The sequence below is a fragment of the Vigna unguiculata genome, unplaced genomic scaffold (genome assembly GCF_004118075.2).
Source record: "Vigna unguiculata cultivar IT97K-499-35 unplaced genomic scaffold, ASM411807v1 contig_325, whole genome shotgun sequence".
Classification (NCBI taxonomy): Eukaryota; Viridiplantae; Streptophyta; class Magnoliopsida; order Fabales; family Fabaceae; genus Vigna; species Vigna unguiculata.
In genome coordinates, this window is record NW_021011032.1 from 43,948 (window position 1) to 65,904 (window position 21,957).

At 35.3% G+C, this 21,957-nt stretch overlaps 1 protein-coding gene and 5 long non-coding RNA genes across 8 annotated transcripts; 3 read left to right on the forward strand and 3 right to left on the reverse strand.

Annotated features, from left to right (window-relative positions):
• Positions 1-7,026: 7,026 nt before the first annotated feature.
• On the forward strand, positions 7,027-9,408 carry LOC114171667. The gene is made up of 3 exons (XR_003601621.1): positions 7,027-7,280; positions 8,335-8,442; positions 9,189-9,408. It is a non-coding gene; the product is annotated as an uncharacterized LOC114171667 (long non-coding RNA).
• A 963-nt stretch (positions 9,409-10,371) lies between these two features.
• On the reverse strand, positions 10,372-12,080 carry LOC114171666 (protein Iojap, chloroplastic-like). The gene is made up of 2 exons (XM_028056545.1): positions 11,823-12,080; positions 10,372-10,663 (listed from the first exon to the last, which is right to left on the reverse strand). The coding sequence occupies exons 1-2, from the start codon at positions 12,063-12,065 to the stop codon at positions 10,436-10,438; spliced, it is 471 nt and encodes a 156-aa protein (XP_027912346.1). The 5' UTR covers positions 12,066-12,080; the 3' UTR covers positions 10,372-10,435.
• Positions 12,081-18,304: 6,224 nt separating this feature from the next.
• On the reverse strand, positions 18,305-19,306 carry LOC114171672. Its single transcript, XR_003601627.1, has 2 exons — positions 19,018-19,306; positions 18,305-18,656 (listed from the first exon to the last, which is right to left on the reverse strand). It is a non-coding gene; the product is annotated as an uncharacterized LOC114171672 (long non-coding RNA).
• A 28-nt stretch (positions 19,307-19,334) lies between these two features.
• Positions 19,335-19,835, forward strand: LOC114171668. 2 transcript variants are annotated; one of them, XR_003601622.1, is made up of 2 exons: positions 19,335-19,450; positions 19,729-19,835. It is a non-coding gene; the product is annotated as an uncharacterized LOC114171668 (long non-coding RNA). The 2 variants fall into 2 exon arrangements; XR_003601623.1 differs by lacking the exon at positions 19,335-19,450 and adding an exon at positions 19,460-19,535.
• Positions 19,836-19,976: 141 nt separating this feature from the next.
• On the reverse strand, positions 19,977-20,759 carry LOC114171669. Of its 2 annotated transcripts, none has more exons than XR_003601624.1 (2): positions 20,362-20,759; positions 19,977-20,083 (listed from the first exon to the last, which is right to left on the reverse strand). It is a non-coding gene; the product is annotated as an uncharacterized LOC114171669 (long non-coding RNA). The 2 variants fall into 2 exon arrangements; XR_003601625.1 differs by lacking the exon at positions 20,362-20,759 and adding an exon at positions 20,277-20,352.
• On the forward strand, positions 20,729-21,507 carry LOC114171671. The gene is made up of 2 exons (XR_003601626.1): positions 20,729-20,794; positions 21,156-21,507. It is a non-coding gene; the product is annotated as an uncharacterized LOC114171671 (long non-coding RNA).
• Positions 21,508-21,957: the final 450 nt, after the last annotated feature.

Sequence of the window (21,957 nt, forward strand, 5' to 3'; positions counted from 1 at the left end):
CTGATTCTTCTTATTTTTTCCTTGCACTTCTGTTTAGGAGTAGGGCTTATTCTCCACTATTATGAAATCTTTCTTCTTTCTCATTAATAATACTAGATTCCAAAAAAAGAAATAAACCAAAGTAAGTATCCTCAGCTTGCCGCATCTTTGTATGTATCTCTTAAAAAGGGGTCAACCATTCTTTTACTCCTATGCTCTTTTTCTTTTCGTGTCTATCAACCTTTGGGATAAAAATAACTTGAAAAGTTTGGAGTTTTCTTTCAGTGCTCTAAACTTAGTATGCTATGAAGTCAATAATGTAACTATCACAATGAATGGGGGGCACACTTTTTCAAAATCTGAGCTTGGGTGACACAATAGGTCCTTGCATTTAGGAAAAACAGTTGTTATATGTGAAGGAAACATGGAAGTCTTGCATCTTTATGTCTGCAATTTGTGAAGCATGGCCAAAAGTCGAAAGCCAGACAGGTTCTTCAACCTGTGCCTGTTGTTGGACAGTGTGTGCTGCATGCCCCTTTGCTGGATAGCTCTGGTACCTTGCTTCTATAGCTATTTACCTAAACCTTCCGGTCTTCCATCTTTGATGGTGCCATTGGGTTTCAGTTTCAGACACAGGTGGTGACACTTAGCTATTTACACCCATTTGACACTTAAAATCTTTTTACCCCAATTTAACAGTTAAAATTATTTTACACCCATTTGACACCTCAAATTTTCTTACACCCATTTGACACCTAATAATTTTTACACCCGTTTTACACATAAAACTTATTTACACTCATTTGACACCTAAAATATTTTTACTCCCATTTGACACCTAAAATTTTTTTACACCCATTTGAAACGTAAAATTTTTTTAAACCCATTTAACACCTATAAATTTTTTACTCCCATTTGACATCTAAATTTTTTTTACACCCAGTTGACACCTAAAATATTCTTAACTCATTTGACACCTAAATTATATTTACATCCATCTGACAGTTAAAATTATTCAACACCCGTTTGACACCTAAAATTATTTTACACCCATTTAATGTAACATCCCAATACTTAAAACTAATAAAAATAGGGAGTTTCATCATAGTTCCAAAACAGATAATCCAGTGTACAAAATATATTAATATGGTCTTACAAAAGATATGACTATAAAAATATATCACTTATACACTTAAACTAAACTAATAAACTCTATACTTAAACTGACCACTACTAAAGCTCCCATTGCAAACCTTCTCCTCAACACTAAAACGATGGTTCTTCATCCTCCAGAAGCGCCTTTGACAATGCAACCACATTTTTTCCCACCGAATAGGTGATCATCGCAAAAGGAAAACATACAACACGAGACAAACACACAGGAAGCAAGGGTAAGCTAATTTGATAAGAAATTCATGCAATTCAATTATAAACAAACCATGCAATCTTTCTCATTTTTACCAGAATCAGATAGGCCACCACAACACAGTACAAATATATTACTCTAGACTCGATATCCTTATTATGTAAGCGACATCGGATCTCTTGGTGGCTTGCACCTATGAAGGTTCCCAAACTCTGTAGAGTTTGGACACAAGGGGTTATCACCCAACCACTCCCAAGGTAAGTCCCCTTCGCGTCTAAGACTTGATCAAGTCCAAAGACTAGGACCTCCTGCTACTCCTCACGACATAATCCATTCTGCTCTATCTGAGCGTGAATGAGTTTCTAGTGTTGTTGCTCAAGCGAGAGCTGCTCGCTTAGGCAAAAATACAAGATTCCCAATCTGTTCTCACATGCAACAGTCCAGAATTCATGCCCACACTCAATCATATACCCAATCACACATTCCAAACATCAATTCAGCACACAATTATGCAATCAAGTTCGTCAAACATGGTTTATATGTGAAATTTAGAAGAATCAATTAGTTTTCCTTACTTGTTATCATGTTTAGACAACTTTATAAACGTCAACGCCTTAAAAACGTCAACACCTCTAACTTTACAGGATGCTCTATCTACACATAGAAACATTACAAGAACGATCGTGACATACTGTTATGATCGTTTATCAACAGAGACTCATACCGATGATTAAAACGTTACATGCAAGCGAAAGAGGGCTCGCATGCAATAGAAAACAGAAAAAGACTAAAAGGAGAGCGGAAATTCAACTTACGCGAATGGAGAAACTGATCAGTCCAATTTGAAGAGCTCGCCGAGAGAATCGGTCTCGGTTCCTCAATCAGACGACCAGAGAGACAGAACCTCTAGAGAGAAGTTAAAGAACTCTAGAAAAATGGTTTCTAGAGAGATGATGTGTTTTAAAATAATGAAACTCATTTATAACAATTCTATTTATGCTAAAACCTTTTAATATTAAAATAATTGAGTCTCACTATTTTTAAACCACTATCACTTTCTAAAACACCATTTTCTAGGGTCTTACATTTAACAACTGTACTTTTTTTACATCCATTTGACACCTAAAATATTTTTACATCCATTTGACAATTATAATTTTTTTACACCCATTTGACAACTATAATATTTTTACTCTCATTTGACACCTAAAATATTTTTAAACCCATTTGATACCTAAAATATTTTTACCCCCATTTGACACCTAAGATATTTTTACTCCCATTTGACACTTAAAATATTTTTACCCTTTTTTGACGCCTAAAGTATTTTTACACCCATTTGACACCTAAAATTATTTTACACCCATTTGAATACTATAATTTTTTACACTCATTTGACAGCTATAATATTTTTACTCTCATTTGATGCCTAAAATATTTTTACACTCATTTTATACCTAATATTTTTACCCCATTTGACACCTAAAATATTTTTACTCCCATTTGACGCCTAAAATATTTTTGTCCTCATTTGACGCCTAAAATATTTTTAGGCCCATTTGACACCTAAAATTATTTTACACCCATTAGACACTTAAAATTTTTTTACACCCGTTTGGGAACTATATTTTTTTACACCCATTTGACACCTAAAATATTTTTACCCTCATTTTGTAAGGCCCATGAAAATCCACCTTATTTTTCTGCCCTAAGATTAGTGGGCCTAAGGCCGGCCCAACGCATCAAGTTCTCAGGTCTGCCCTAATTCCACACTCACCCTCACTCTTGCAGAAATCAGCAGCCGTCACCCCTTCCGCACTAGAGCTCTGCTAGGGTTTGCCCTTGTCTTGAACCAGTTCGTCCCAAGAGCTCAGCTAACGATTCCTACCCCATGTAAGTAACTCTAAACTTATTGTACTTACCTCCTAAAACTTTACTTTCGTTTTCCACCGATTAAAGTCCGAAAATAATCGTGTCCTCCGCTGTTCCGCCAGTTCTTAGGTCCATCATTCGAACTGCCGTGCTCCAAGGTCCCGCGTCGAAGTTCTGTTAAGCCGCTTTCCAGGTACGGGGAGTTAGGGTTTCAGCTAGGTTGTTTGTTTTCTGTCGTTCCTTGAGTTTGTGAGCTGTTTGCATGGATTAAATCGTTGTTCTGGATGTGTGGGCTGTTTTGTATGTTTGGTTGGACGAAATGATGGATCTGTTGCAGGTGAACCAGGGCGAGAACTGTTAATCTCGCCCAGGCGAGTCGGGCTCGCTTAAGCGAGTCTGACGATCGCGATAAGTCGCCCAGGCGACTTGCTCAGCTTTTGAGCGAGCGAACCACTCGCCCAGGCGAGAGGGATCTCGCCTAAGCGAGATCCCGCAGTGGTTCTTGTTTCCTGGTTTTGAGCCCTCGCTTGAGCGGAGGGGGACTCGCCTGAGCGAGACTGCCTCGCCTGAGCGAGACCCCTCAGCCTGAGCGAGGTGCTGGGCGAGACAGCGCAGTGGCTGGCTGTTTGTTTGTCCCTAAATGATTTGTCTTGGTTGAGTATGATGGTATGATGAGTGATATATGTATATATAATGGAACATGAAGTATGTTTGGCATGATTCATGAAATGATTATGACGGGTTGGGTATGATATTGGCATGTGAAATGAATGAGTGGTGTGGAACCAAAGGAACACGTGATTAATATGAGATGAGGCCCTAGATTCATGGGGTGGTGATGATCAGAGGTAGGGATTCGAAATATGATGCGTATGAGGAATTAATCTCAGGGGGTCGGTATGGAAATGTAAATATGGTGTTAATATTCTCTTATTGCTGAATTATGACTGTTAGTCCGTGTCAGCGTGTAAATTCCTTGGGGTCTCTAGGTGAGACCTCTGGGGTCGCGCTTCAGTGGTCGGGACGTAATTCCATGGCCCCTATTAGTGGGTGCCCATGGTGGTGCCCCATCTGTATAACTAGGTAAGGATTCAAGGTAAGGACTGCATCCTGACGCTCTAAGGGGCTAGTTAGTCTCACTTAGAGCAGATTGACTCCTGTGGTGAGAGTAGCAGGAGGCCTGAAATTCATTAAGGGCTAACCTTGTGGTGAGGGAGATTTGATTTCATCGTAACACTTGTAACACACAGCTCGGAGATGAGCAGCTTAGAGTTGAGCAGGGATATTCACCACAAGTGCAAGCATCTGCTGAATCTGACCAAGTTATACGTATCCGGATGAGTCGAGTCGAGTCGTAGTGTATTGAATGAAGAGTCATAACATGTTTGGTTGCTATGTGGATATGAGATGAGGAAAATATATTTGACTGCATGATGAATATGTTGTTGGCTCTAGCTTACCCGTTTTGTTGCATGGTTGTGATGTATGTGGCTGTTCTCTCTTGCGATGATCATCAACTTGGTTGATGGGAGCAGATGGGCGAGGTTCTCATGGGCAACAAGGGAATGACGACTCCGCTACTTAGCCATCTGGGCTGGATCTCACACTTCTTTCTTTCGTGTTTTCTTTAGGGCTATGACCCCTGTATTCGTGGTTTTTAGATTGTAACTCTTAGTCAAACTTTTATCCTGCTTTGTTGGCAACGTGGTGTGCCTGGTTTTGTAGAGGTGATGTTGGGAACCCCAGGACTGCGCGTTTTTACTATCTTATGTGTGACGTTTCCTTTAATTATGTTTATAAATTAAACGGGACGTTACACATTTGACACCGAAAATATTTTTACACTCATTTGACACCTAAAATTATTTTACACCCATTTCGCACTTAAAAGTAATTTTCGGCTAGGATGTTACAGCGATGGTGTTATGGGTCTTTATTCTTATATAATGTTTAACTTTGTCTATTCTATCTAGCACCGTCACCAGAATTTTCTCAACGAGTTTGGAATCTTGAAACTCTTTTCCCATTAATTTTATCTTGTTAACAATACCCAACAATTTGTTTGAGTATTCTTTAATTGTCTCTAACTCTTTCATTCTTTGCATCTCGAACTCCTTTATCAAGTTCAAAACTTTCATGCCTCGAATCTTCTCGTTGCCTTCATATTCTGCTTTCAAGTATTCTCAAATTTCTTTGGGAGACTTTAGAGTCATGATCCTAGTCATAATTATTTGTGAAACACCTATAAACAAGTATGACTTTGCCTTTGCTCTATATATAGGATATATCAATAAAATATAAAAACATGTTCCTCCATGTAACATATCACACATATCTCTCATATATCTCATATCTCTCATATTTTCAAAAGCCCTAAAAATCCCAACAATTTTGACCCTTTTTTAACTACTAAGTTGTTGTTTTTGAGTCATTTAAACAATACTTAACTAATTTTTTTCGGGTTCGAAACTTATCCCATTGTGTTTAACGGTGGGAATCCTAGAGGAAAGAATATTAATCATATTTTTTTCACACCAATAATATCACTATTAAAATTCAAAAATTGGAATGTTGTGTTAATTCTGACCCTTTTTTAATGACTAAATTGTTGTTTTTGAGTCACTTAAACAATACTTAACTAAACTTTTTCAGATTCATAACATATCCCATTGTGTTTAGCGGTGGAAATACTAGAGGAAATAACCTAATCATATTTTTTCTCACAACAATAATATCACAATTAAAATTCAAAAAGTTGTGATGTTGTGTTAATTTTACCCTTTTTTAATGACTAAGTTGTTGTTTTTGAGTCACTTAAACAATACTTAACTAATTTTTTTCGGGTTCGAAACTTTTCCCATTGTGTTTAGCGGTGAGAATACTAGAGGAAAGAATGCTAATGATATTTTTTTTGCACCAATAATATCACAATTAAAATTCAAAAAGTCGAAATGTTGTGTTAATTTTGACCCTTTTTTAATGACTAAATTGTTGCTTTTGAGTAACTTAAACAATACTTAACTAATTTTTTTTTGGGTTCGAAACTTGTCTCATTGTGTTTAGCGGTGGGAACACTAGAGGAAAGAATGTTAATCATATTTTTTTTTCAAACCACTAATATCACTATTAAAATTCAAAAAGTTGAAATGTTGTGTTAATTTTGACCATTTTTTAATGATTAAGTTGTTGTTTTTGAGTCATTTACTTAACTAATTTTTTTCGAGTTCGAAACGTATCCCATTATGTTTAGCGATAGAAATACTAGAAAAAAAGAATGTTAATCATATCTTTTTTTCATCTATAATATTACTATTAAAATTCAAAAAGTCAAAATTTCGTATTAATTTTGACCCATTTTAATTGACCAAGTTAGTTTTTTTAGTCACTTAAAGAATACTACCACCCATGTTCTCCTCTCATAAAGTCCGATCCATATTTCTATCCACACCCTGTCTTTTTCTTTTTCACCTAAAAATCCTTACCCACTGTATCGACTCCATGTGGCAGATTTTTTCGCTTTCCACATCTCACACTAACACACACTTCTCTAACCCACACACAATTTTTTTGACGTTTTTTCACACACTCCTCATCCTAACAAACTTCAGAACAACAGAACAACACACGAAAAAAAAAGATAACACCTCCCCACTCATTCACGAAAAACCTCACCGGAACCAAACCCTCACAGAACACTCCCCTTCTACGATTTCTATCTCTTGTCGCTCCTCTTCCGCAAGCCGCCACGCCTCAGCCTCCTGAAATCCACCACGACCATCAGCGTCAACTACCAAAGCTCGCGAACTGGGCCTTCGACGGCAAGAGCCGTCGCTCGCCCTCGCCAACTACTGCTGGAACCTCACTAGTGCGGTACCTGAGCCCTAAGCTGCCAGTCGCCACTTTAATAGGTCTCAAATTCAGTCCTTCGAAATCAAGTTCGTGCGTGAAGCACGAATCTTCAACTAGAAATTTGAGAAGCTCAAACCCGCTGCCGAGGAGGTCGAGCACGTGGTGGCGCTAATGCTTCCCCTGTGAAGGTCAAAGACGGTGTTGTGATTGTCCTGTGAGATTTTTATCGTCATTCATTATAAAATTGTAGACATTTGTTTATTTTGATACATTTTTGTGTTTGGGATTGGTATTGGTTTGGGTTCTAAGATTTTCAGTGATATGATATGGTTTTCCAGTGAAGTTGTAATTGCACCTTTATTGTGTGTTTATTGGTTTAGGTCTTTCCTATATATATGTGATTATGTGAGTATTTAGGCTATAGAAAGAGGGTTATGGATACTGATGTGATGGATTTGTTTACAAATAAAACAGTCAAGAATTACAGAGTACATTGAAAATTTTTGGAGAAGGGTTTTGGGTGAAGATAAAGAGTGAAAGAGATCTAGAGATAGGGAGTGAAATGGGGTCCATTGTTTGTATAAGTGATTTGTTTGGTGGTTATTCTGTGATTTGTGTAATGAGTAATTGTAGTATTGCAGACATTACTAGTAAACAATGAAGACAACATTACACTAAAATAACTTCAACGAGAGCTTTGTTACCTTTTAATATTATTTCTTTTTTATGCTTATTGAGTTTTTAAATGATTGAAGTTGTAATATGCTAGAGTTGCTCATGCCTAATCAATTTGAAAGTCTTGGAGCCAAGCATCAGTAATTTGCATATAAATGTTGCCAAGAGAAAAGAATGTACTTTACTTTTGAGTGAAATGAAAAGAACAGTCTTTTGATAACATGATCTGTCTTAGTTGCCTACTTTGTGAAAGAGCTATGGTGTAAGCATTTTAATTATTGAGAAATTTTTTAGCACAATACGATGTGAGCCATATTATGAAACTCTAATTTCTGTGTGCAGATTTATGATTTACTAAAAGAGAATCACGTGGTTTGTCTTGTATGCAGCTTTAAGTATCCATGCTTATATGTCTTTTAGCTTTAAAGTTATTGTATTCTTTGTTATTTCTCTCTGATAATGCTTGAATGGTATGTTGCTAGCCTTTATGTCAACATACTCTGTTTTGTGGAAATAAAATTTGGAATGAAATGTTTCTCCTCCCTTCGTTTACCTTTATATCAAACAATAGCCCCATCTTACCTTGTGTCTAGGCCTAACCCCAAGTTTCAATTCGGGGATTATTCTGCAAGTGGTTCTTACTTCAATTAAGGATTGCGGCTTAAATTGATTTTTTTGGGTCTTCTCAGCCAAAACTGGAGGTAATTCATCTTTAGTCTTTCTTAAACTTATGGTTCTAAGCAAATATCAAAGAACACTTAGATTATACACTTAGATTACACATGTTTATTGCATTTATTATTGATTTAAAGATTAAAATTTGTTTTTACTACAATAGATATTATTTAATGTAGTTCTAATTTTATATTTTTTGTTTGTTATTCATATTTTTTAAGAGATAGTTTTGGTTACGTGGAAATATTAGCATTAAATGGGACATCTTATTTAAAATTTATGAGGGTTAAAATTAACAATTCTTTAAAGGAATTGAAAACCTAATGAAGTTAAATTTAGAATCGTAGAAAGGTGTAAAGAAATAGGAAAGGAAGTCACCCGTAACATTAATGTAATTGAATATATGATATTTTTCACTTTTCATAATATGAATATGTACCAACTTTTACTTTTAACATTTTGTGTCATTAGGTTTTTTATTTTATAATTGAGATTGAGAGAAATCACTTAGTTGTTAAAAACTTCTGTTTTGACCTTTTGTTCATACTTGATACATTAGATAGTATCTGGATTTTAATAATATACTATAGCTAGGGTCACTTGGTTAAGTTTATGATATGAAGTTTGTCTTAATCAGTTTGACTGATTGTTAATTGATTTTGAGTGATTAATCATGTTTTGGACATCTTTGTAATTAAAAAGAATTAAGGTAATTGTATATGTAGTTTCATGGTAGACACATGTTGAACTGTGACTATTGGCTTATTCATAGATGCTACCATCATCCACTGTTCTGTCTCTCGCCGGTGCTGGCACTGTACTAACGGTGATTTTTTCCGGCGAATTGGGTCATCTCAAAGCCAAGTGTTCTCCCAGACCCAGAAAGGTTTTCAGCCGTTGGTGCATAAAGGAGCTTTATTTACAGCAACACTCCATCAATGGTTTCAAGTCCAAGAAGCAAAAATCACTTTCAAGCTTCGCATTCGGTAAAAAAGCCGAAGACAACTTTTTCTCGGTAAAATATAATCTTGTTCCTTGCATTTTTCGGTTTTTTTTTTAAATTGTTGGTTAATTTAATATAGCTGCATAATATCATTTTAAAGTCCAGTTACAGTTTGGATAACATTTAGCACTTCATAAATCTTCTGGGTTGAGTTTGAATTTTGGGTTCCAAGGGAGAAAAGACTTAGATACAATACAAGTATCCTTTTGTTTATATTTGGAGTTTTACCTTATTAACATATATTGATTACCAACCTTTATTATGACAATTATTGATTTGAAACTCCAATTCTGGTTGGAAAACATTATAACTACCTAAGGAACAACAAAGTTTTGTCTTCCAGAAGGTGACGAATTGAAAATTTGAAAGCTTACTTTTATAAAATGTTGACTTAGGCATGTGTTCCGGTCTGGAATTAGGGACCGAACCAGAACTGGGAATCAACTCTGCCATCAAAGACCCCCCTCTTTCACCCGTCCCTCATATATATATATATAGGATCTTTAGCTAACCAACCTACCCACTTCTCCACTATTCTCTCCTGAAATCTCGCATGGAGGGTGGTTATTCCTAAAATCCAGGGATATTTATTTGTCACCTCGGCCACCTCGGCCCAAATGCTAGTCACCTCGGTGACCTCGGTCCAAATGTTCGTCATCTCGGCCCAAATGCTCGTCACACCAACAACTGGCTTTGATACCAATTCATAAGTACTAAAACACTTGGAAATTCAACCTCAAAAGTTAGCCATTAAGCGGGCAAGAACAAAGCACTTAAATATTCCACCAAAGATTCCATGTTACTTAATGTGTGACTTAAGCACACCACAATAACCAAGTTCCTATCGCTGCGTAACCTCCAAAAATTGTATATATATTTTTAAATCTCTAAGTAATATACCTACCTAAAAACTATAGAAATGAACTCCCTACTTTTTAATATTGTTATTCCTAAATTGCTTTACAAGATTCTTATGTAATTTATCATCCTTCAGATAGTCTGACAGATGAATCTTCTTAAAGAAACCTGATATAATCCAAAAGGTTGAAAGACAGATTGTACATGAATGTAAACAAGGTGGAAATAAATTCTTTGACAAGACTTCTTTTCAGCTTACATGACAGGCTTTCAGCATCATCATCAATCTCTGCGCTAGCAGGCTTTTTGTCTTTTCTACTAAATACCACTTTTCCATAATTATTAATTAAATCTTCATACATGTCATCTGTGTCTTCATTTACATCCTGCAAAGTACACAAGTTTTGTTACTTACGTCCCCTTAATGATGATCATCAACTGTAATTAACATGACAAAGTTTACAAAAGTATCTAAATTTCCTTAGAAAGGGTTTCAGTTGAAATTTGATGTTATAAATCCATGCAGCATACAAACAAATAAAATGTGAAAGAGTCCTATAAAAGACAATTGACCTATATTCTCAATATTAGCAGTTAACATCCAAGTGAGTTCATAAGGTACACTGTTTTCAAGACTAGAATATATAGCGATGAATAACAAGGGGATTGGAAAAAGAAATGTGGCGAAGATGACAAGGTTCACTTGTTGTCATGATGATAAAGGACATGAAAACTAATACTCTTTTTTTTTCACCAAAATCAGGGTGAAATAGGTGAATTAAATTTGTATAATTGAAAACTTCAAAGCAAGCAATTGCATGTTGTACCGTCCAGGGAGTGGCCGACCTCAACATGCTCATTTGGATTCTGACTCGATCAATATTTATCATAAAACAACGAATTTCAGTCACAGGCCGAGGTGACGAGCATTTGGGCCGAGGTGGTCGAGGTGACGAGCATTTGGGCCGAGGTGACGAACATTTGGACCGAGGTCACCGAGGTGACTAGCATTTGGGCCGAGGTGGCCGAGGTGACAAACAAATATCCCTGGATTTTAGGAATAACCACCCCCCATGCGAGATTTCAGGAGAGAATAGTGGAGAAGTGGGTAGGTTGGTTAGCTAAAGATCTGGCAGTAAGATAGTCGTTTGAAGACTGAAAGACCCTATATATATATATATGAGGGATGGGTGAAAGAGGGGGGGTCTTTGATGGCAGAGTTGATTCCCAGTTCTGGTTCGGTCCCTAATTCCAGACCGGAACACATGCCTAAGTCAACATTTTATAAAAGAAAGCTTTCAAATTTTCAATTCGTCACCTTCTGGAAGACAAAACTTTGTTGTTCCTTAGGTAGTTATAATGTTTTCCAACCAGAATTGGAGTTTCAAATCAATAATTGTCATAATAAAGGTTGGTAATCAATGAAGTGCTAAATGTTATCCAAACTGTAACTGGACTTTAAAATGATATTATGCAGCTATATTAAATTAACCAACAATTTAAAAAAAAAAACCGAAAAATGCAAGGAACAAGATTATATTTTACCGAGAAAAAGCTGTCTTCGGCTTTTTTACCGAATGCGAAGCTTGAAAGTGAGATTTGCTTCTTGGACTTGAAACCATTGATGGAGTGTTGCTGTAAATAAAGCTCCTTTATGCACCAACGGCTGAAAACCTTTCTGGGTCTGGGAGAACACTTGGCTTTGAGATGACCCAATTCGCCGGAAAAAATCACCGTTAGTACAGTGCCAGCACCGGCGAGAGACAGAACAGTGGATGATGGTAGCATCTATGAATAAGCCAATAGTCACAGTTCAACATGTGTCTACCATGAAACTACATATACAATTACCTTAATTCTTTTTAATTACAAAGATGTCCAAAACATGATTAATCACTCAAAATCAATTAACAATCAGTCAAACTGATTAAGACAAACTTCATATCATAAACTTAACCAAGTGACCCTAGCTATAGTATATTATTAAAATCCAGATACTATCTAATGTATCAAGTATGAACAAAAGGTCAAAACAGAAGTTTTTAACAACTAAGTGATTTCTCTCAATCTCAATTATAAAATAAAAAACCTAATGACACAAAATGTTAAAAGTAAAAGTTGGTACATATTCATATTATGAAAAGTGAAAAATATCATATATTCAATTACATTAATGTTACGGGTGACTTCCTTTCCTATTTCTTTACACCTTTCTACGATTCTAAATTTAACTTCATTAGGTTTTCAATTCCTTTAAAGAATTGTTAATTTTAACCCTCATAAATTTTAAATAAGATGTCCCATTTAATGCTAATATTTCCACGTAACCAAAACTATCTCTTAAAAAATATGAATAACAAACAAAAAATATAAAATTAGAACTACATTAAATAATATCTATTGTAGTAAAAACAAATTTTAATCTTTAAATCAATAATAAATGCAATAAACATGTGTAATCTAAGTGTATAATCTAAGTGTTCTTTGATATTTGCTTAGAACCATAAGTTTTAGAAAGACTAAGGATGAATTACCCCAATTTTGGCTGAGAAGACCCAAAAAAATCAATTTAAGCCGCAATCCTTAATTGAAGTAAGAACCACTTGCAGAATAATCCCCGAATTGAAACTTGGGGTTAGGCCTAGACACAAGGTAAGATGGGGCTATTGTTTGATATAAAGGTAAACGAAGGGAGGAGAAACATTTCATTCCAAATTTTATTTCCACAAAACAGAGTATGTTGACATAAAGGCTAGCAACATACCATTCAAGCATTATCAGAGAGAAATAACAAAGAATACAATAACTTTAAAGCTAAAAGACATATAAGCATGGATACTTAAAGCTGCATGCAAGACAAACCACGTGATTCTCTTTTAGTAAATCATAAATCTGCACACAGAAATTAGAGTTTCATAATATGGCTCACATCGTATTGTGCTAAAAAATTTCTCAATAATTAAAATGCTTACACCATAGCTCTTTCACAAAGTAGGCAACTAAGACAGATCATGTTATCATGTTATCAAAAGACTGTTCTTTTCATTTCACTCAAAAGTAAAGTACATTCTTTTCTCTTGGCAACATTTATATGCAAATTACTGATGCTTGGCTCCAAGACTTTCAAATTGATTAGGCATGAGCAACTCTAGCATATTACAACTTCAATCATTTAAAAACTCAATAAGCATAAAAAAGAAATAATATTAAAAGGTAACAAAGCTCTCGTTGAAGTTATTTTAGTGTAATGTTGTCTTCATTGTTTACTAGTAATGTCTGCAATACTACAATTACTCATTACACAAATCACAGAATAACCACCAAACAAATCACTTATACAAACAATGGACCCCATTTCACTCCCTATCTCTAGATCTCTTTCACTCTTTATCTTCACCCAAAACCCTTCTCCAAAAATTTTCAATGTACTCTGTAATTCTTGACTGTTTTATTTGTAAACAAATCCATCACATCAGTATCCATAACCCTATTTCTATAGCCTAAATACTCACATAATCACATATATATATATAGGAAAGACCTAAACCAATAAACACACAATAAAGGTGCAATTACAACTTCACTGGAAAACCATATCATATCACTGAAAATCTTAGAACCCAAACCAATACCAATCCCAAACACAAAAATGTATCAAAATAAACAAATGTCTACAATTTTATAATGAATGACGATAAAAATCTCACAAGACAATCACAACACCGTCTTTGACCTTCACAGGGGAAGCATTAGCGCCACCACGTGCTCGACCTCCTCGGCAGCGGGTTTGAGCTTCTCAAATTTCTAGTTGAAGATTCGTGCTTCACGCATGAACTTGATTTCGAAGGACTGAATTTGAGACCTATTAAAGTGGCGACTGGCAGCTTAGGGCTCAGGTACCGCACTAGTGAGGTTCCAACAGTAGTTGGCGAGGGCGAGCGGCGGCTTTTGCCGTCGGAGGCCCAGTTCGCGAGCTTTGGTAGTTGACGATGATGGTCATGGTGGATGAGGTTTCAGGAGGCTGAGGCGTGGTGGCTTGCGGAGGAGGAGCGACAAGATATAGAAATCGTAGAAGGGGAGTGTTCTGTGAGGGTTTGGTTCCGGTGAGGTTTTTCGTGAATGAGTGGGGAGGTGTTATCTTTTTTTTTCGTGTGTTGTTCTGTTGTTCTGAAGTTTGTTAGGATGAGGAGTGTGTGAAAAAACGTCAAAAAAATTGTGTGTGGGTTAGAGAAGTGTGTGTTAGTGTGAGATGTGGAAAGCGGAAAAATCTGCCACGTGGAGTCGATACAGTGGGTAAGGATTTTTAGGTGAAAAAGAAAAAGACAGGGTGTGGATAGAAATATGGATCGGACTTTATGAGAGGAGAACATGGGTGGTAGTATTCTTTAAGTGACTAAAAAAACTAACTTGGTCAATTAAAATGGGTCAAAATTAATACGAAATTTTGACTTTTTGAATTTTAATAGTAATATTATAGATGAAAAAAAGATATGATTAACATTCTTTTTTTCTAGTATTTCTATCGCTAAACATAATGGGATACGTTTCGAACTCGAAAAAAATTAGTTAAGTAAAGGACTCAAAAACAACAACTTAATCATTAAAAAAATGGTCAAAATTAACACAACATTTCACCTTTTTGAATTTTAATAGTGATATTAGTGGTTTGAAAAAAAAAAATGATTAACATTCTTTCCTCTAGTCTTCCCACCGCTAAATACAATGAGACAAGTTTCGAACCCGAAAAAAAATTAGTTAAGTATTGTTTAAGTTACTCAAAAACAACAATTTAGTCATTAAAAAAGGGTCAAAATTAACACAACATTTCGACTTTTTGAATTTTAATTGTGATATTATTGGTGCAAAAAAAATATCATTAGCATTCTTTCCTCTAGTATTCTCACCGCTAAACACAATGGGAAAAGTTTCGAACCCGAAAAAAATTAGTTAAGTATTGTTTAAGTGACTCAAAAACAACAACTTAGTCATTAAAAAAGGGTAAAATTAACACAACATCACAACTTTTTGAATTTTAATTGTGATATTATTGTTGTGAAAAAAAATATGATTAGCGTTATTTCCTCTAGTATTTCCACCGCTAAACACAATGGGATATGTTTTGAACCTGAAAAAATTTAGTTAAGTATTGTTTAAGTGACTCAAAAACAACAATTTAGTCATTAAAAAAGGTTTAGAATTAACATAACATTCCGATTTTTGAATTTTAATAGTGATATTATTGGTGTGAAAAAAATATGATTAATATTCTTTCTTCTAGGATTCCCACCGTTAAACACAATGGGATAAGTTTCGAACCCGAAAAAAATTAGTCAAGTATTGTTTAAATGACTCAAAAACAACAACTTAGTAGTTAAAAAAGGGTCAAAATTGTTGGGATTTTTAGGGCTTTTGAAAATATGAGAGATAAAGAGAGATATATGTGATATGTTATATGGAGGAACATGTTTTTATATTTTATTGATATATCCTATATATAGAGCAAAGGCAAAGTCATGCTTGTTTATAGGTGTTTCACAAATAATTATGACTAGGATCATGACTCTAAAGTCTCCCAAAGAAATTTGGGAATACTTGAAAGCAGAATATGAAGGCAACGAGAAGATTCGAGGCATGAACGTTTTGAACTTGATAAGGGAGTTCAAGATGCAAAGAATGAAAGAGTCAGAGACAATTAAAGAATACTCAAACAAATTGTTGGGTATTGTTAACAAGATAAAATTAATGGGAAAAGAGTTTCAAGATTCACTACAAAAAAACATGTAAATATCGACGTTTATTTTTGTAATTTACGTCATTTTTAACTGTCGTTATTTACTTGAGCGACGGTTTCCTGAAATGTCATAATTTTTGTCGTCCCAAAGTATAATACGGCGGTTATAGATGAACCGCCGCAACAACCGTCATTTTATACAACGTATAAAGTGGCGGTTTAAAGAGGCAGAAAGCGTCAGTTAAAGCTGACGTAATATTTTCACTGGATGACAAATATAATGTGAAAAACGACACTTTAAACTGACACTATTATCATTATATTATGACATTTTTAAATGTCACCAGTTTAATTAATTACAATTTATTATGAGATTAATTACGTTATTATCAAATATATCAAATGACGTAATTTTAATATTTAATTATTTATTTTTTTTAATATTTCTCTAGGATGCCTCATCAATTCGTCTTGGTTTTTTACTGATGCATGCCATGTCATAGAATCACTTGTCTTAGGAGACATAAATAATCTTTGCAATCTCGGCTTTAAAGGAAAGTAACGCAATATCTTTGCATATTGTTTCTTATTTTTATCTTTCCATTTAGACATCTTACACCGTTTACATTCTTCTAAGTCTTCATTCTCTTCACCCCAATATAGCATGCAGTCTTTTGGGCAAGCTGGTATTTTGACATAGTTAAGACCAAGCTTGCTAATTGAATTCTTGGCCTCGTAGAATGAGCTAGGAAACTTAGCATGTTCAAATGCGTCCTTTAGCAACTCTAGAATCAGTGTCATTGCTTTGTCACTCATTCTACACATGCACTTTATATGATATAACTTCAACATGATTGATAACTTTGAATACTTTGTACAACCATCGTATAATGGTTGGTTATTTTCCTTCAACAAAGCATCAAAATCTATATTTCCTTCATCACGCATCATATTAGCTTGCACACCATCATCTTCGGTAGCCCTGTCAAAATCATTAACATCATTTCCCACAAACCCGAATGCATCATTCAACATGTCTTCCATTGGATTTTGAGATTCTAAAAAATCTTGAACCACATTTGCACTTCTACCAGCCATGGAATCACTTACACTTGGTCCTTCACCATGCATATACCATGTTTTGTAGTTTTCAAGAAAAGGTCTGCATGTTAAGTGTTCTAGAACCGCATCCCTAGTTTGCCATTTATTGAAACCACATTTTGAACATGGACACTTAATAACACGACCATTACCATGTTCAAAAGCAAAATCCAAAAAAATATTCAATGGTGTTTCGTGGTTTAGAAGTCCACGATTTATCTATTGGCATGACTACAAAATAAACACCAAAGAAAAAAAAATCATTACTTAGGAAAGAAATCATACAAACAAGAGGAAGGTGTTCTATCCTCAAAACAAATAAATGAAAGAGTTAACTAAAATAATTAGTTAACCAAAGTATTCATTCAAAGCAATTATAAAATAAAGGACAAAACATATATATTTTATCCTCAAAACAATTAAATGAAAGAGTTAACTAAAATTATTGAATTGCAAAGAACATGACTTAAGCTCAAACCTTGATATTATATGAAATAAGCTGGACAAAGTTTGCAGCAGCTTTAACTTTCAAGTTGTCCAAGTTTTATCCTATACAAATAGAGAAGGTATATATCAAATTGGAGTTCATGCCATGTAATATCCGATTAGAGAGAAAAAATTGCTGCAGATCCATGCAAACATCAACACCAATAATGTACCAACATAAATAACTAGTATGCAGAACCCCAAAAAAGAATGTATTTGTTAATAAATTTCAGCCAAAAATACAGAATATGAAAAGAATATGCATTGAAGAAATTAGTCTAATTATGCAGCTAATGTAGCAGAATAAAACAGATAAAATAAGTGAAAAGAATATGCAACATAAATAATCTTACATAATCATTTTCCTAGAAACCACAACAGTGTCTTTGGAAAAAAAAATATATACAATCGAAACTTTTAGGCATGATGTTTGGAGAACCATGATGTTTGGAGAAATAATTCATTGCACATAAGCATTGTCCAAAAAACAACAAAACACAGAAGGGGAAAAGTTATGTCAATGCAAAGACCTTAATTATATCTCTACAAGTTTAATTAACAAAGCACAGATAATTATATCTCTACAAGTTTAATCCTTGCAGTGTGTGACATCAAATTCACCCCCACAAAGTAAATAATTCTCAGCCTATAAACATGGCATATCATGTTTATAACCAACACATCTGACAGTATCACATACATAGAGATGTTAACCTTGACAAAATTCTTTTATAAATCTCACGAATGAAGCCACTTGGCAATTAACATTTCTTAATTAATGTGAGTTATACAAAAAATAAAAGATACTAGGAGGAGAAGTCTTGGTAGCCGTAATTTGTGTTGGGGATAAGATTAACGCTCCATCCAAGTCAATAAATAAATTGAGCACGAGCCCTGTTTTTTTGGTGACCATAGCTTGAATAGATTTTAAAGAAAAGATTAAACACCAATGGATGTTAATAAACGAGTCTACCATATAACCGTGAGCTAGCACTTGATTTTGATTCACTTCTTCAAATAGTCACTTCTCAACCCAATCCATTTGTATCTGGAACAATGGACTAAAATATACATGATAAGACAAAAAAGAAAAAATATTAAACTTGTTTCTAAAGTTTGCCAGGATTTTTTCAAATCCAACCCCAAAAACTGACAATTGCAAGTGACAAGTGATCCGCAAGCACAAGCAACAACGGCGAACTATGTACGATATGAAGATGAAATGCAATCAACACAATATGTCAATGCCACTCAAGCTCGACAGAAATAAAGCCATTCATTCATTCAAGATATTTTGACAAGGTATAGACATCACAAAAATGTTGCTCGCACAGAAAACCCTAATCATAAAATTGGCCACTCAAATCAAAAATAGGCAAGATTAAATTCAAAAACGCAACAATACATTGATGAATGTCATACCAGAAACAGAAAAGGAGTGGACTGAGGCGCAAATGCGAGCAATCGAACCAAATAACCCAATCGAGCAAATGCGAACTGCGGCAATCTGAGGCGCAAATGGAGGTGCAAATGGAGGCGAAGGAAGGAGAAAGGAGAAAGAGGTGAAACAAAAGAGGGGAAACAAAGAGGAGAAAAGGAGAAAGGAGAAACGGAGAGCGAACGGAGAGGTGAGCGAACAGAGAGCGTCACATCCAAGGATCCTCGCCCAGCTAGAATGGCAGCAGCGAGAATGGCGAGGCTGCGGAGGAATCAGATGGTCTGAGAGGCGTCTGGCTCGTCGAGGAATAGTTCCTCAGGCACAAGGAAAGCACTATGGAGGCAATCGACCACGATGCCGAGCATGAGAGCGGAGACGAAGGTGGAGCTGACGCTAGTGATGAACACGACGAAGACGGTGAGCCCAATAACTAGGGTTTCAAAATCTTTAACTGATACAAAGCTCAATTGATTTGTGTGGTGTGTTGAACTTGCTCTTTTCGGTGGGTTTTTATCTCTTTATCCTACTCTGTTGCGATTTAAACATTTAAGAGACACTAAATCAAACACTCATTTAGTCTGTCCAAAAGAATATGAATTCAAGTTTTTTAAATTTCAATTTTCTATAATTTTGATAGTTTTATTGTATAATTAGGAAAATTTATTGAAACAATTTTAATTTATTGTTTGATGCAGAGTATTTTGCTGGAGAGAAAGAAAGTGTTTTGCAAGTAAGTTCATGTTTTGCAAAAGGTGCAATGGTGCTTATCATTGTTCGGTCTGCAACCTCCTCATAAGGTAGAGTTTGTAACCTTACTAGTGAGCTTAATATTAATTTTATACTAATGTTGGGAATTGAATTGGGAATTATTGTTGAGTTAAAATTCCTGATGTGAATATGACCTGAATTGGTTACTGCTGCTGTCACTAGGAAGGTTACAAACTCTACCTTATGAGGAGGTTGCAGACCGAACAATGATAAGCACCATTGCACCTTTTGCAAAACATGAACTTACTTGCAAAACACTTTCTTTCTCTCCAGCAAAATACTCTGCATCAAACAATAAATTAAAATTGTTTCAATAAATTTTCCTAATTATACAATAAAACTATCAAAATTATAGAAAATTGAAATTTAAAAAACTTGAATTCATATTCTTTTGGACAGACTAAATGAGTGTTTGATTTAGTGTCTCTTAAATGTTTAAATCGCAACAGAGTAGGATAAAGAGATAAAAACCCACCGAAAAGAGCAAGTTCAACACACCACACAAATCAATTGAGCTTTGTATCAGTTAAAGATTTTGAAACCCTAGTTATTGGGCTCACCGTCTTCGTCGTGTTCATCACTAGCGTCAGCTCCACCTTCGTCTCCGCTCTCATGCTCGGCATCGTGGTCGATTGCCTCCATAGTGCTTTCCTTGTGCCTGAGGAACTATTCCTCGACGAGCCAGACGCCTCTCAGACCATCTGATTCCTCCGCAGCCTCGCCATTCTCGCTGCTGCCATTCTAGCTGGGCGAGGATCCTTGGATGTGACGCTCTCTGTTCGCTCACCTCTCCGTTCGCTCTCCGTTTCTCCTTTCTCCTTTTCTCCTCTTTGTTTCCCCTCTTTTGTTTCACCTCTTTCTCCTTTCTCCTTCCTTCGCCTCCATTTGCACCTCCATTTGCGCCTCAGATTGCCGCAGTTCGCATTTGCTCGATTGGGTTATTTGGTTCGATTGCTCGCATTTGCGCCTCAGTCCACTCCTTTTCTGTTTCTGGTATGACATTCATCAATGTATTGTTGCGTTTTTGAATTTAATCTTGCCTATTTTTGATTTGAGTGGCCAATTTTATGATTAGGGTTTTCTGTGCGAGCAACATTTTTGTGATGTCTATACCTTGTCAAAATATCTTGAATGAATGAATGGCTTTATTTCTGTCGAGCTTGAGTGGCATTGACATATTGTGTTGATTGCATTTCATCTTCATATCGTACATAGTTCGCCGTTGTTGCTTGTGCTTGCGGATCACTTGTCACTTGCAATTGTCAGTTTTTGGGGTTGGATTTGAAAAAATCCTGGCAAACTTTAGAAACAAGTTTAATATTTTTTCTTTTTTGTCTTATCATGTATATTTTAGTCCATTGTTCCAGATACAAATGGATTGGGTTGAGAAGTGACTATTTGAAGAAGTGAATCAAAATCAAGTGCTAGCTCACGGTTATATGGTAGACTCGTTTATTAACATCCATTGGTGTTTAATCTTTTCTTTAAAATCTATTCAAGCTATGGTCACCAAAAAAACAGGGCTCGTGCTCAATTTATTTATTGACTTGGATGGAGCGTTAATCTTATCCCCAACACAAATTACGGCTACCAAGACTTCTCCTCCTAGTATCTTTTATTTTTTGTATAACTCACATTAATTAAGAAATGTTAATTGCCAAGTGGCTTCATTCGTGAGATTTATAAAAGAATTTTGTCAAGGTTAACATCTCTATGTATGTGATACTGTCAGATGTGTTGGTTATAAACATGATATGCCATGTTTATAGGCTGAGAATTATTTACTTTGTGGGGGTGAATTTGATGTCACACACTGCAAGGATTAAACTTGTAGAGATATAATTATCTGTGCTTTGTTAATTAAACTTGTAGAGATATAATTAAGGTCTTTGCATTGACATAACTTTTCCCCTTCTGTGTTTTGTTGTTTTTTGGACAATGCTTATGTGCAATGAATTATTTCTCCAAACATCATGGTTCTCCAAACATCATGCCTAAAAGTTTCGATTGTATATATTTTTTTTTCCAAAGACACTGTTGTGGTTTCTAGGAAAATGATTATGTAAGATTATTTATGTTGCATATTCTTTTCACTTATTTTATCTGTTTTATTCTGCTACATTAGCTGCATAATTAGACTAATTTCTTCAATGCAT